The following is a 16284-nucleotide window of genomic DNA, read 5'->3' on the forward strand; positions in this document are numbered from 1 at the left end:
AAATATTTTTAAATTCCAAGCATGATATATCTTTGTCACTGATTTTCAACATATAGTTGTTTGTTATCCTAATTCTGCATTTCATCATTTTCAGTCTGGAATAGAACTGTTTGTGAACAGGCTTGACTCTGTGGAATCTGTTCTTCCTTATGAATATACTGCGTAAGTGTTTTAAAGTTTGTTTATATGTGAAGTTTTCTGTCTCATCAAAAGATGTTTGCATTTTAAAACTTTTGTTGATATCCACTCCCTCCCACTGAACATATGAAAACTTGGCTTTTTATGTAATGGATATTAAAAGTTTAAAAAGAAAGCTTTTTAGTTAAGACAGTATTAAAATATAAATTTCATTTTTGTTTTTTTTTTTTCATTAGATACAGAGTTACTGATTAAAATGTTTGTTTCTTTCTTGTTTATCTCATCAGAAACTAAGCTACTTTTAGTTAAAACTAGTTGAACATTGTATCATGTCACATATAGTTTTTTTAAGTTTTCTGTTAAGCTCTCTAAACAGTTATGTCCTTATTCTGACAGCAGATGGAAATGGAGAATTAAAAGTGTTTTTTGGGTTTTTTTTAAAATTTGTGGTGGAAGTACACTATTTTACCTTCCATATTAGGAAGACCTAGAAAATCTTAGAGCTGGAAGGAACTTTAGCATTATTTAGTCCAGTGTTTATTGAGAGTACTTAACATCTTAATTTTTTTTTAAATAATAGCTTTTTATTTTCAAAATACATGCAAAGATAGTTTTCTACATTCACCTTTGCAAACCTTGTGTTCCCAAATTTTTTTCCCTTCCCTTCATCTCCCTCCTCTAGACAGTAAGTAATCCAATGTACATTAAACATGTGTAATACTTCTAAACATTTTTCCACATTTATTATGCTGCATAAGAAAAATTGTATCAGAAAGGAAAAAAATAAGAAAAAAATCCCAAGCAAACAACGACAAAAAAGGTTAAAATATTAGGCTTCAATCCACATTCAATCCTCATAGCCCTCTCTTTGATTGCAGATGACTCGCAGATCACAAATCTGTTGGGATTGACCTGAATCACCTTGTTATTGAAAAGAGCCACATCCATCAGAATTGTCACATACTCTTGCTCTTGCTGTGTACAATATTCTTTTGGTTCTACTCACTTCATTTAGCATCGTTCATGGAAGTCTCTCCAGGTCTCTCTGAAATCATCCTGCTGATCGTTTCTTATAAAACAATAATATTCCACTCCATTATTATTACATATCCATAACTTATTCAGTCATTCCTCAACTGATGGACATCCATCAGGTTCTTGCCACCACAAAAAGAGCTGCTATAATATTTTTGTACATGAGTCTTTTTCCTTTTTTAATGATCTCTTTGGATTACAGACCTAGTAGAGACACTGTTGGATCAAACAAAGGGTGTGCACAGTTTGTTAGTCCTTTGGGCATAGTTCCAAATTGCTCTCTAGAATGATTGGATCAGTTCACAATTAATAACTTCTTACATATGTATAAACAACTTTTTTAAAAAAGTAAAAGCTCTGGTTTATTAAAATCTGGTCTTAAAAAAAGACCACCCTTCCTTTTATTCTCCCACACCTTTCTCAGTACTTTTTTTCTTTTTGGGTGCCTCTTCTTTTTTATTTTTTTCTTTTAACCTTTGAGTTACATAGGGCAGAGCAATTGAGAATTTAGGTATTTTACTTTTCTAGAATGTAATCTGGGTTGGGAAACATTGATCCATTCTAGCCTTTTATTTTTGAAGTCCATATAGATTAAATGGTTAGGTGATTTATACATGCAACTAGTTAATAGCAAAACTGTGTCATATAAATCCTAGTCTATTATTCCAATGTGGCACTAATTTATTTTCAGTCTAATTATGTGCAACATACTTTTGGGAACCAGAATTTACTTGGGAATGAAAAAATACCCCCTTTTTTGGCCATGTAGGAGAAAAATAGTATGAAATCAATAAAAAGAAAAAAAAATGGCTTAAAGACACATCTATTAGTTTAAATTTTATAGTCATTTAGGAGTATAAATACCCGAAACAGGATTTTGACCAAAAGGTTTATCAGGTTTTTGCATTGAAGTAGAAGCATTGAACATCACTTACTCTCATCATGAAATCCATTTAATTAAGATGGTTGAGATATATGTCTCGTTTTTTGCTTTTCTCATTGAAAAACCAATATTTTTTTTTTCCCAGGTTTGATTTTTGCCAAGCAGCAGGAGGAAAACGTCCATCTGAAAATCTTGGTCAGGTGTTATTTGGAGAAAGAATTGAACCTTCTCCATATAAGGTTTGTATTTCCTATTGTAATTGTTAACTAAGCACCTGCCTTAATTCTTGAATTTTATCAACATAAAAACTTGCTAGTATACATTTTATTAAAAATATAATTTAGGTTAGGAATAATTATCACAAGGGTACTGTTAGGCACAAGCCACAATATTGTTAAGTGAGAATCCTAATGCAGAAATGTTTTATTAAAGTGCATCTTAAGAAATTCTTGCATTCTGCTGTATAGGGATTTTTTGTCATACTGGCTAATTTGTGTTTTAAGGAAACAGCTGTTAACATCCATTCTGAGATCTCCTTTGTGTCTGCCTAGGGAGTAACAAGTAGCTAAAAGAAGTCTTTTTTTTTTTTTTTTCTTTTGAGAGCTATTGCCCCTGAGCTATTGGTATAGAATAAAGTTACAGACTTCAGACAAATCAAAATCACAGAGGAAAAGACATGAAAAGCCTTCGACCTAAGGAGATGTTTTGATCTTTTAAAAATAGGTTTGAAGGATAGATTACTCTCAGAAATAAAATTTTATATAGAGAGAATAATTTCTTATTTGAGAACAGTGACTATTTTCCTTCACCACACAAATAGAAAATATTCATTAATAATAGCATAATCTTTGTATGTGAGGAATTCAAAATTATGAAGTTGGGACAGATAATCAAATCTAAAACAAAATAGAACAGAAAGAAATTCTGGATCAAGCATTATGAATATGAATCTTATTTCCTTTTAGATCTATTTAAGTTTCAAGCTAGACCAAAACAGATGATCATATTATATAACTTGGCGTTCTGAAGGAATCTAAGCGATCAATCAGTCTAACTCTCTTATAGATGAAGAAACTAGGGCAGCAAAGCCGGGGCAAGATACTTTTCATACTATATCTCAAAGTTTTTATTACTGCCCTCTGATTTGATTGCCTAGGGTTCTTTAGATTAAAGGATACTACTTAGTTTTATTATTTTCAATTTGAGTAAAATTACAGCTCAGAAACATATACAATTTGCCCCTAAAATCTTAATGCAATTTTATGCTTAAGTATTCCCCTCTTTGAAACTTAAGTACTTAAAGTACTTTGGAATATGTATTGTCATATATTTTTCTACTGATTTCTTGTTTTTTACCTCATTAACAACATTCTTTAGAACAATATGGCATTCAGTAGTAGATTTTAATAGATATTGAAGGAAGTAATAAAACAAATCACATTCAGGGATTCATCTTGAATTATAATTTGTTTTATAACAATAAAATGTACTCCATTATATAAATATAATATGTTTTAACACAATATTATACATTTAAAAATTGATTGTTAGGCTCATAAGTTGAACAGCCCTAAATTTGGGCGGCCTTTTGTTTAAAAAAAAAAAAAATTATCTTTATTCTAAATTTGTTTATTCACAAGTAGGATCTTGAAAGTTGATAGAGCAAGAAGTATTTTGAACATAAGGGGATAAAGAGAAACATATGTTGGCGTTAAATTAATGAGGTTTTCTCCCACATCACTTATTCTGTGCTTATTTTAAAAAAGCCATTTAGAGTGTGCTTCAGAAAAAATTGTGATTATTACTATTGATAAATAGTGCTTCATTTTTTTCTGCCTTTTTTTGTCAAGACCAAATTCAAATCTTATGATATACCGTCTGAAATCTATATAGGCTGCCAGAATTTCCATCAAAAGAGAGAAAGATCTTGTTTATTAAACAAGGAAAAAAAATAGATGAAGAATGTCTTTTAGGAGTACTTTTAATCTACTAAAATTTTTTATTATGAGGGTATGCTATTTATGATTAAAATTCATTTTAAATTATTGGAATAATTTTGTGTTCAGTATGTGTGACATAGCTGTAATTATACCTAGGTATCTTCTGTTAATTGATGTTCCATTTTATTTTAATGCAGTTTTCATTTAACAAGGAAGAAACCTGTAAGCTTGTTTGTACAAAGACATATCATACAGACAAAGCAGAAGACAAGCAAAAGTTAGAATTCTTGAAAAAAAGTATGTTACTGAATTATCAACATCATTGGTAAGACATAGAATTATTAGTAGGCCAGCTTTTTTCTTTTCACAGTTATATGCTGTTTGCCTAATTTTAAATTTTACTTTATAGGTGAATGAAGTCTTTGAAATATAACAATTTTTATGCTTTGAAATTTTTAATAAGTAACATTTAACTGCATGAAAAATGGAAAATTTCAGTTTAAAGGATATTTAATAAAACTTTTAAAAGAACCTTTTAGATAAATGTATTAATTTTTGTTACTGTGACAGAATATAATAATTCTTTATAATAATCTAGAATATTCTCATTATTTATGCATTTGAGAGAGGAGTTGAAGACTCCCCATGAAAACTTGTTAAGAGTTTTTCTTTAGATCATGCACTTGTGTATGTCAGGTATCATTGATATTGGTGACGTGATCACAACCTTTATGTGTTTGAGATTATTTATGAATGGAAAATTTAATTGTTCTTTGTCAAACCTGTGAATCATTCTGAATTTTGCTAAGCTTGTCTTTTGTGTTCATCACTGTTCTTACACTCTAAACCTTTATAGCTTGATCTGCCAGATCTTGCATTTGGATGGCATCGCCTTTGGGAATCCACAGTCAGTTTCATGCCAAAAGGAGCCATTAGTGGAAGGCTTTTGATAGGTTAATAAATATATAAATATATATATATATATATATATATATATATAAGTTGAGTATACAAAGGCCTAATAATCTATAAATCTAGGATATCTTTATAGATATATAAGTATAATAATCAAGAACTGACACATTTCAAAGATTTTATGACTATTACTAATTTATTCTTTTTAATTTTCCTTTGAAAGTAAATTATCTTTACACTACAGTTGTGTAGTGTGTATATAATATTTGCAAATAGAAAAAGAAATAAACAGCTAAAGTGATTAGACCTAAAGCTAGATCATCTTTGTTCTATCCACTTTATGATAATAATTTAATGTAGTTCTTCTACATTCTTGGTAGCAGGGTTCTTTGCAATCTAGTTGTTCTTTGTCTTGGTCAAATTTTTATGGTCTTTTTCAGCAGCCTCTTTTCATCATATTCATTGCCTTTAACTCTCTTCACCCTCATCTACTCTTTAATTATTAGACTCACCTTTTAAATACCCCAATATTTTGGTTCTCTTCAAGTTTCTTGAACTGTTCTTTTCTGAGTAGTCTTTTTCTCCGTTCTTATCTTATATGTGTCCTGACCCTTTCAGTCCTGGATTTCTGCTACTTTTCTTATAATGCCCTTATGTTTCATTTATGATAAGAATATACTCAAACCTCTGACTTGTCTTTAATGTTTCATGCTGTTTTCAAGAAATTTTTTTGTTCCTACAACCACACCTTAAACATGTCTAAATGTTAGCTTATTTTGTTTTTTAGCTAAACTGTCATCCTTCTAGATTTTAATTCTTGATGCCCCTGAAATTCTAAACCGAAGTAAATATGTATGTCTTCTTTTTCACTCTTTTTGTCCAATTGTGTTGATAAATCTTGCCTGTCTTCTTATAGCATGTTTTTTTTGCATGTACTTCTTTTCACCATTCATTCCCACAGTGCTAGCCTGAGACTTAATTATTCTTAATTATAACACAGTTAACTTACAAGGAATAGATTTCATGTTGGTAACATTTTCCTGGTCTCTTCTTCTGTAGTAAAAAGAATTTATATCTTTCATTGTCATTTGGATCACACCATTCACTTTTTCAAAGCTCTATAACAATTCCAAATTATAAACGAAATCAAATTTACGTTTTCTAATTATATAACCTTTCTACTAACTGCTGCCTACTCTCTAAGTATTCCTCCGTCTTCTGCTTATTAATTTTGATCTGTCCTAATGAAAAAAAGAATTCTTTTAGGGGATTCAGGTGCTTGGTGACTTCATTGGTGTGAGTTCCTAGTGTGTCTTCCTGTGTCAAAACCTCCATGAAGGCAGATTAGTTTCTTGGGGTACTGAGAGCTTCAGGAACTTGTCTATGATCACATAGCTACATAAGTCACCTTTATGTATCATACTGATGATACAGAGACAGAACTTATATTCCGTCAAGGGAAACAATATGTATTATTTAGCATACATATAATATAAATAACACAATTATATAATATGTAGCATAAATATAAAGTAATTTGGCAGGGAAGGGGAGGTAGGTTGCCATTAATAATGAGGTGGCAATTGAGCTGAGCTTTAAAAGAAACTATCTCTTCTAGGATAGACATGTAAGAAGGGCAGGCATTCCAAACATGGAATACCACCTCTGCAAAGGTGAGGAGATGACTGTGAGCAGCAGTTTGGCTGAAGCACAGAAAAGAAATCCTGTCTAAAAAGTCTCAGAAAGTTAGTTGGAGCCAGGTTGTAGAGGTTTTTCAATGCCGGAGAAACTGGGATTGATCTAAAGCTAGATTTTCACAAATTCTTAATGTCTTGTATTGTCCATTCTGTCCTGTTTTTATTTTATTTTATTTTTTTGACAGAAGAATTAATCTTTAGAAACAGTTTCAGTGGGTTTCATGTTTATTTTATTTGAGGGTTTTGGAGTTTTTTTGTTTTGGTTTGGGTTTGTATTTTTGGTTTGTTTGTTTTTTTTTTTTTTTTTAGCCTTTGTGGGCATCTGGAGTTTGATGTGGAAAACTTTTCTTTTTTCATCCTTGTTCTCCCGATATGCTCATTTAGGAGCCTTCTTTGATTCTCTTACCTCTCTTTATTATGGCTTACCTCTCTGAGGGCAAAATAAGTGGAGTTAGGTCTGGGGGCCTTTATCTTCTGAGTCCCATCTGATTATTCCAGCAAGTCTGAGATGATTTTCCACCAGGGACTAAAATAATGGGATTCTAACTCTCCTTTTTATTCCAGAGTTTAATCAGTAAGCAAAACAGCCAAAAGCTGCCCTCTTGATTCTGGGATCCCCAAAGATCCTACGTTAGATCCTTCTTTTGGGAGCAGAAACACCCTTCTCTCCTTTTTTTTTTTTTTTTTTTATGGAAGAGAAGACAGATGTTCCCCCACCAAGAAGGGCAGGAGCCTTATTACAGATGTCCTCCCTTTTAGGTGCCTTTCTAATGGATTGCTCCTTTGCCCAATCTTTGAATTAAATTAAGAATAGGCATGTATGTGGAATATCATTATCTGTCTTGAGTGGTTTTCTGGTTTTCTAATTTTCAGTTTTTTTATTTTTGCTGAGGCAATTGAGGTTAAGTGACTTGCCCCAGGGTCACACAACCAGGAATTGTTAAATGTCTCAGGCCAGATTTGAACTCATGTCCTCTTGACTTCAGAGCTGGTGCTCTATACACTGTGCCACCTAGTTGCCACTGGTTTTCAAGTTTCCAAAGAGGTAGAATAATTGGTGTAAGAGAAGACAACCAACTCCAATAGCTTCCCAGTAAACATGTTTGTTTAAAGTTTTTTTTTTTTTCCTTCCTCTAGCTGTTTCAGTAAGTGGTACTCTCATCCTATTTAGGACTCATATAAAAGTTATTTGATTCCTTTTAATGTCATGGAGAAGTTAGCATTGAAGTTGAGTTTTTAAAACTATGTAAGCATTCAAAAGTAAATAGAGAAGGGGAGAGCATAGTTCAAATATAAGAACCATGAGCAAAATTGAAGTTTCAGGCGAATATTTTGGCAAATTTAGGGGCAAATAGGAGACCAATTTGACTGGATCTCTGGATGTATACAGTTTAGGAATAGGAAACACAGCTGGAGAGGTAGAGTATCAGTATATTATGGAAAACCTTGAATGTCAGAGTAAGAATTTTTTACTTTTCTCAGTAAAGAATAGGGAGCCACTAAAAATTTTTGAGCAGAAGGGTGATCTAACCAGATCTTAAGAACTTTTTATGTATAATTAAAAAAAGAAAACTTTTAGTTATATGACTCTTCTGACCCTTCCTCCCATACTTTAATGTCTTATGGAGATGAGCATAGATTCTTTTTTTATTATTATTTTTTTTTTTAAAGAAGCTTTTTATTTACAAGTTATATGTATGGGTAACTTTACAGCATTGACAATTGCCAAACCTTTTGTTCCAATTTTTCCCCTCCTCCCTACCCCCTCCCCTAAATGGCAGGATGACCAGTAGATGTTAAATATATTAAAGTATAAATTAAATGCACAGTAAGTATACATGACCAAACCATTATTTTGCTGTACAAAAAGAATCAGACTCTGAAATATTGTACAATTAGCTTGTGAAGGAAATCAAAAATGCAGGTGGGCATAAATATAGGGATTGGGAATTCAATGTAATGGTTCTTAGTCATCTCCCAGAGTTCTTTCGCTGGGTGTAACTGGTTCAGTTCATTACTGCTCCATTGGAACTGATTTGGTTCATCTCATTGCTGAAGATGGCCAGGTCCATCAGAATTGATCATCATATAGTGTTGTTGTTGAAGTATATAATGATCTCCTGGCCCTATGAGCATAGGTTCTGGAAGACTATTTTTTTTTTTTTAAGAAAAATATTTTTTACATTTTCAGTAGTATTTTGTTTTTCTAAATACATGGTAAAGGTAATTTTTAACATTCATTTTTGTTATACGTTGTGTTGCAGATTTTTCTACCTCCCTTCTTTACCTCCCCTTTCCCTAAGACAGCAAGCAATCTGATATAGGTTAAATATGTGCAATTCTTTTAAACATCTTTCCTTATTTGTCATGCTATGCAAGACAAATTACACCAAAAGGGGCGAGGGGGGGGGGGGAGATAAGAAAAAACTCCAGCAAACAAACAGTAACAAAAAAGTGAAAATACTATGTTATGAATTACATTCAGTCTCCAAAGTTTTCTCTTTGCATGCAGATGGTATTTTCCATCCCAAGTCTATTGAAATTGCTTTCGATCACCATATTAAAAAAAAGCTAAGTTCATCAGAGTTGATTATCACATAAACATGTTACTGTATTCTCTTAGTTCTAGTCACTCTTGAGGACTATTCAAGAAAGCATAAGTTCTGACAGGTTTTTCCAAGCTGAAATGTCACTAATGATAGAGCTGGAAATGAACTGCTAATTATTTGAGAACCAATATAACTACAGTATGAACAGCTTTTAAAGACTACTACTGGCCCTAAAGTCAGAGGACCCGAGTTCAAATCCTACTTTGGATGCTGCTATCTGTGTGACTTAGTTAAACTTGTGTTGCTCATCTTAGCTTGTTTCCTCATCTATAAAATGAGAAGTTAGACTTGATTGTCTTTAAGGACCCTTTCAGTTTGACATTTATGTTCCTAAGTCATATTGGGCCTGTAGTGTGCATAGATATGGGAAGTGCTCCCACCAGTGAGATTATAGATCTTTACTATTTTGTAGTGTGTATTATTTTGTCATAATCCCCTAAGTAGATTGTTTCTTAAAGGAGTAGGGAAGAACAGGAACATGCTATCTTAACTTTATTGCTCATTTTCTATCTTGAGAATTGAATTAATACTTTTCACATAGGCAGCATTTAATGGATGTTTGTTGAATTTATTTACCAAGAAGTTTATAAAATTGGAGAAACGCTGTAATATCACGAATAATTAAAAAATTTCAAAACCATTAAAGTTTAATGCTTATGAAACTTTTTAAAAATTAAATAGTAAACATGATATCTACTCTAACTTTATTTAGAATATGTCATTCTTGAGGAACACTTAGAAAAATGGTAGTAGTAATTTATCATTTTATCATTTGCTTGCTAATTGGGAAAACCCCAGCTGATTTAGCTAAAGATGTAAGTAATCTGGGAATAAGGAATTTAATTCTTACGCATAATCATTTTCCAAAGCTCTTCATATCATACTTTTTTAAAATTATAGCTTTTTATTTATAAGATATATGCATGGGTAATTTTTCAGTATTGACCCTTGCAAAATTTTTTGTTCCAACTTTTCCCTTCCTTCTCCCACCCTCTCCCCTAGATGGCAGGTAGACCAATACATGTTAAATATGTTAGAGTATATGCATAACATACTTTTTAAGAACTGTGATTCAACTATTTGTTTCCACCCAATTTCAACTTTTTTTTAACTACATAATTTCAGAGTAGATGGATGAATTGCAAAGATATAGATAAGTAGTAATCCAAGTATTCCAAGTAATCCAATCAATTCCAGTAGACTTGGGATAGAAAATGTCATCCACATCCAGAGAAAGATCTATGGAGACTGAATGTAGAGCAACCCTTTCTTTGTTGTTGTTGTTGTGTTTTTTTTTTTTTCCTTTTTTGTGGTTTTTCCTTTTTGTTATGATTTTTCTTTCATAACATGATTAATATGGAAATATGTTTATCAGTGCTTACTGTCTTGAGGAGGGGAAAGGTAGGGAAGGAGAAAAATTTGGAACTCAAAATCTAAAATCTTAGAAAAGTTAATGTTGAAAACTATCTTTACAAACAATTGGAAATAATAAAATTCTATTAAATGAAAAAACAATCAGAATACCTATAATTTCATGACTTAATCATAGAACCACAAAGTCATAGAATCTTAATGCTGAAAGGAATCTCAGTAATAATCTTATCTAAACCTCTTATTTGCAGAGTAGGAAAATGAGAAACAGAGAGAAGGTATAATTTGCTTAATGGACAGCTAGTAAATGTGTCATCTAAAACTAGGACCCAGGTCTCAATGGAAGATCCATTTCCTTTTTTCTGGCCATATGCCTTCTGAATAATTTTGTATCATGAGAGAGTGTGTTTTATTGTATAGAGAGTCAAGAAGATCTGATTTCAAGTTCTACATCTGACACATTAGTTGTATAAAAGGGATAAGTTATTTCTCTGACAATTAGGGAACTTTTTCAGGTCTTAAATCATGAATGGGTTGAAGTGGTAAAAGGTTTTACTACACTAATGAAATAAGTACATTTATTCACATGATTTTTTCCCATTATTTCTTGTGGAGAGGTAATCATTGATAGATAATATATGTAGCCTTCTTATATCTATGATATATCTTTTCATTGCCCTTTGGATTTTTTTTTTTTTTTTTTTTTTTTTTTTTTTTTTGTAATTTTTAATCCCATCTCCCCCTAAATGGCAGGATGACCAGTAGATGTTAAATATATTAAAATAAAACTTAGATACACAATAAGTATACATGACCACAACATTATTTTGCTGTACAAAAAGAATCAGACTCTGAATTATTGTACAATTAGCTTGTGAAGGAAATCAAAGATGCAGGTGTGCATAAATATAGGGACTGGGAATTCAATGTAGTGGTTTTTAGTCATCTCCCAGAGTTCTTTTTCTGCATTGCCCTTTGGATTAACTAGAATTTTAATTCTTTCAAAATTATAGTATTCCATGAATCACAGTCATATAAGATCACTGTTGATGTTAAACAAGATGTTTAAAAAGTGTGTGTAAAGAAGCAACTTAGAATTTTTGAAAGGATTGCTTAATTTCTCAAATGCATTATTTCAGGGACTATTGTAACCAGTACATTGTCATCTTCAAATGAGAATATCTGAAAGACTTATTCCAGGACATCCTCTGTGATAGTGGCAAATTCTTTCCATAAGTATATATCCTGTCTTTTTCAGAAAAGCTCTGATTAAAAATTAAAAAAAAAATTTTTTTTCAATTAACAAGCATTTATTTTCTTTCCTTATATCTTCCCCTGACTTTCCCCTGCACCCCTCTCCCCACCCCGAAAAAAGGAAAAAAGAAAATTCTTATAACAAATAATTGTAGTGAAACAAAACAGATTCAAATGTTGGCTTTGTCTTTAAAAAATTGTGGGTAGCCTCCTTCATTGCTGATATTCTGACGTCATGATTGATCATTGTAATAATAGTTAAAGTTTATTAAATGTTTATGATATGCTTAACACTAAGAATACAAATAGAAACAAGCTTACATTTTAATAGGGGAAGAATTTTTAAGTCTTTTGTTTTTATAGCATATAACTTGTATAAACAGTATATTTTGTTCTCCTTACTCTACTCTGCATCAGTTAATACAAGTCTTTCCAGATTTGTCTGGAACTGTCCTTTTTGTCATTTCTTGAGTTCAATTATATCATTACATTCACATACCATGATTTGATCCATCACAATTGATGGGTGACCTATCAAAAAGAAATTTCTTTTAAAAATTGTTTTTAAATTGTATTTTCATTTCCAAAATGTCTTATTTCCTCAACTCTTTCCCCCAAGCCCTTGAGAAGTCAAGAAATACAAAACCAGAGAGAGAGAGAGAGAGAGAGAGAGAGAGAGAGAGAGAGAGAGAGAGAGAGAGTGTGAGTGTATAAAGCAAGAGAAATGGAGAGAAGAAAAATATGCTTAAGTCTGTACTCAGATTCCATCAGATCTCTTTCTGGAGGTGAATAATTGTCTTTTGGAATTGTCATGAATCATATGTAAGGATCAGAATTGTTAGTAAGTCTTTCACAGATGATGATCTTTATAGTATTATACTCATTGTGTAAAGTGTCCTGATTCTGTTCACTTCACTTTGTATCAGTTCATGTTGATCTTCCTAATTTGTTTGGCTTTTTTAACCATCCTCTTTATCATTTCTTATAGCATCAAAGTATTCCATGACAATCATATATTACAGCTCTTTCAGCCACTCGTCCATTGATAAATATCCATTTAGTTTTCAATTTGTTGTAAAAAGAGCTGGTATAAATATTTTTGTAGATATGGATCTCTTTCCTCTTTGACCTTTTTGGGATATAGATCAAAATATTATTAAAAGAGTTCTGTAACATGTAAAACAGAACCTAATTGACTTGCAGTTAACTGTTTGCTGAACACTGTTATTGGCTTTGCTTATCTCTATCGAGGAATCTTGTATATTTTAAAAATGAAAATGAGACACCTTTTAGCTTATATTTTGTTCTACTGAATCAAATATTATCAGTGATGAAACAAAAATTTAAAATTTTATTTAGGTACATATTTTCTCTCAAATTTCTTGTGAACTTAATTTTTGTGTCTTCTTAGTATTCCTTATATATTTATTTTATATAGTTAGCTAGCTGGAGAAGACTGCTGTCTTAAAGTTTCACTTCAAAATGAATTTGTTAGCTTAGATAATAAACTTAAGGTATGACTTTAAGATAAAAAGTAATAATAATTAAATTGTTTTCTGCTGATTCACATTTCATATATACATCTTAATTTTTCCAGTGTGCTATATCTATTACAATAGTGTATAGCTAACATAAATAATATAGTAGTAATACTGATTGCCAAGTGTTAAAAAAAAATCTGTTATTGACTCTGTACTTCTCTATTAAAAAAATTAAAGCAATTAATAACCATTTCTTTTGGCCTCTTAGGAACTATTCTAGAAAGTCTTGAGTTCCTTAATTCATAAAATCTTGACATTGTGCTTCTAAATACTTTATAGCTTGACCATGGTCTGCCAGCCTGCTGTTTGTAATAATAACTAACTGAATAGCACAGGTGATTCTGAAATTTGATAGAATCTGCATAATTAGATAGCATTTAAATGTGATGAGATATGTTTTATTAGTTCATTAATATATACCTTGGGGTGAGAACAGATTCATAATTTCACTACTGGAGGCACACATTAATTAACAAATAAAACATGCCCTGGAGTGAATTAATGTGGTCATAATATAGCTACCATTTTTAGTAACTATTTTTTTCCTACTTGCACCACCACGGTATCCTTTGAATATAGGAAACTGCTAGCTAGGACTTTAGGTTCTGTTTTTCCACTGCCATAGAACTCTTTTTTTAAACCGTTTTCCCCCCTTATTCTTTAATTCTTTAAATAGGATATGTATCTCTGCAGTGGTACTGACAACCTCAGGAGTTTTAAAGGTCTTTGAGAGATTTGATTCTCTAGTTCAAAGCAATGCTTCTTCCAAGAAATATTGCTTAGAAACGCACAGTATTATAATCCTGTAATTTGTACTTTCTTCTTGACCCTGACCTTAAGTTTCACACCCTGTTGTTATGCCCTTCTTCGGCAGCTGTTTCTATTATTGAATTATTTGAGTGACAAAAAGTCTTTTTTTTTTCCTTCCTATTCTCTAGGCTGTTCCTCAGGGACTGGGTATTTTGCCAAAGGAAAATAGGTTTCAGGCTTCCAGAATACTTACTATATTGGTAGATCATCAGTTATACTGCAGATGTTTTGCAGTCATATTACAAAATCATTTTTAATATGATTATATCTTAAAGAAGAATATTAAATATACCATTTTATTGACTACAATAAATTAATAAATTGTAGTAATTGGACATGGAGTATTAATACTTACATCAGATTTAACTCAGATTTGTGTTCTTAGAATTCCTTCATTACGAATTATATTAACTTAGAGTTATAAGGGACCTAAGATGTCCCATAATCTAATTCTATTTAACCTGAATTTTTTTTTCTATAGTGCTTAGTAGTATTCCATTTAAGTCAGTATTCCATTTAAGACTTCTGCCATTGGGGAACTCATTAATTCTCAAGGCTGTCCATTTTCACTTTGGACAACTCTGATCAGATTTTCAAGTAAAAATCTGCAGTTGGTATTTTCTTTCTGTTGTACTTAGTTCTGACTTCTGGGCTAAGTGAAACATGTCTAACATTTCAGTAGACATTTATTCAACAATTAACTTTGTGCAAGGGACTGCAGTAATGGGCTGGGGATACAAAGACCAAAAAAACCCTTTGTCCTCTGGGACTTAATATTCTACATGACAACCTTATAGACAGTTGAAGAATATTCTCTCAAGTTACCTTACTCTGCATTTTGTTTTCATCTAGTTATTGCATGTCTTACTCATTTGAATGTGTACTCATTGATGTCAGAGCAATGTTGCCTTTTGTTAAATTGTCAGCACTGGCACATTACTTGACATTGTAAATGGTTAATAAATGCTTGCTTACTGACTGGAGGCTCACCATCCTTCAACCTCTCATCATGTGACATGGTTTTTAATTTTCTATACTGTAGTGGTCTCTTTTTTTCTTAAAATATGATGGTTCTCTCTGGGAGCAGGTTTCTTGGGGAGGTTTTCTGGAGGCAGCCTTAGTTTCAGTTCCAAGTAATAATCACCTCAAATGCAGCCAGCTGATAAAAATTCAAATCTTTTATTGTCTCTTCCAAAATAGCCCGGTTAGTTTTCTTAGAGGCCTCTTTCCCTCCTTGGTTCCAAGAGCTCTTGCAGCTTGTCTTTTGTCGCTTCCAGCTCCCTCTGAATCTTGGTTCTCCCTGCCTCCACTGACTCCAGAAGCTCCTTATTATGTGATCTCTTAAAGGTGTGAACCCAAAGGTTGACTCCTCCTCTGAGAGAGTGGGATTGTGGGTTTCTGACTTGTGAATCTCCTGAACTTGTGAACACTTGTGGATCTCCCAAACTTGTGAACATGTGAGCTAATATGCGAACTCTCAAAGTTGTAAACATAAGCTTTGTTTCTATCAATTCTAGTGACTTAACACCTTGTTTCAAGTTCTGACTCATAACACTATACCATCCTGGTTACCCTTCTTTCTTAAATAAGGCACTCAGAATTACATGTAATACTTTCCTTTTGGTTTGACCAAGTTAAAATCAGTAGAACAAGAATGTCTCTTCTTGCAGTATCTCTTTTAATGTAGGCTGGCTGCATTCAGCTTTTTTTGGCTATCATGATATTGTTATTTTTAAAAATTAAATAATAGCATTTTATTTCCAAAATATATGCAGATAGTTTTCAACATTCACCCTTGCAAAACCTAGTGTTCCAAATTTTTCTCCCTCCTGTTCTCCTCACCCTCTCCTCTAGTTAGCAAGTGACCCAATATTTGTTAAACATGTGCAGTTCTTCTATATGTATTTCCACATTTATCATGATATTATTGATCTTGTAGTTAGCTGTGACTCCCAGGTTCTTTTCATATAGATGATCAGCTACTCATGCTATGCTCATGCTGTTGTTGTACATTTGATTGCTCTTTTTTATTTGCATGTAGGATTTTACATTTATTTATCCATATTATATATTTCATTGTATATGGTCAAT

General features: G+C 32.0%; 1 protein-coding gene across 1 annotated transcript in view; it reads left to right on the plus strand.

The window, feature by feature from the left end:
- The window catches only part of TM9SF2 (transmembrane 9 superfamily member 2), a 74943-nt gene that overhangs the window by 25304 nt on the left and 33355 nt on the right, over nucleotides 1-16284 (plus strand). Inside the window, 3 exon segments of the mRNA XM_031958622.1 lie at nucleotides 95-162; nucleotides 2202-2295; nucleotides 4194-4321. Coding sequence (XP_031814482.1) covers nucleotides 95-162; nucleotides 2202-2295; nucleotides 4194-4321 — 290 coding nt within the window.

The sequence above is a fragment of the Sarcophilus harrisii genome, chromosome 3 (assembly GCF_902635505.1).
Source record: "Sarcophilus harrisii chromosome 3, mSarHar1.11, whole genome shotgun sequence".
NCBI classification, from domain to species: domain Eukaryota; kingdom Metazoa; phylum Chordata; class Mammalia; order Dasyuromorphia; family Dasyuridae; genus Sarcophilus; species Sarcophilus harrisii.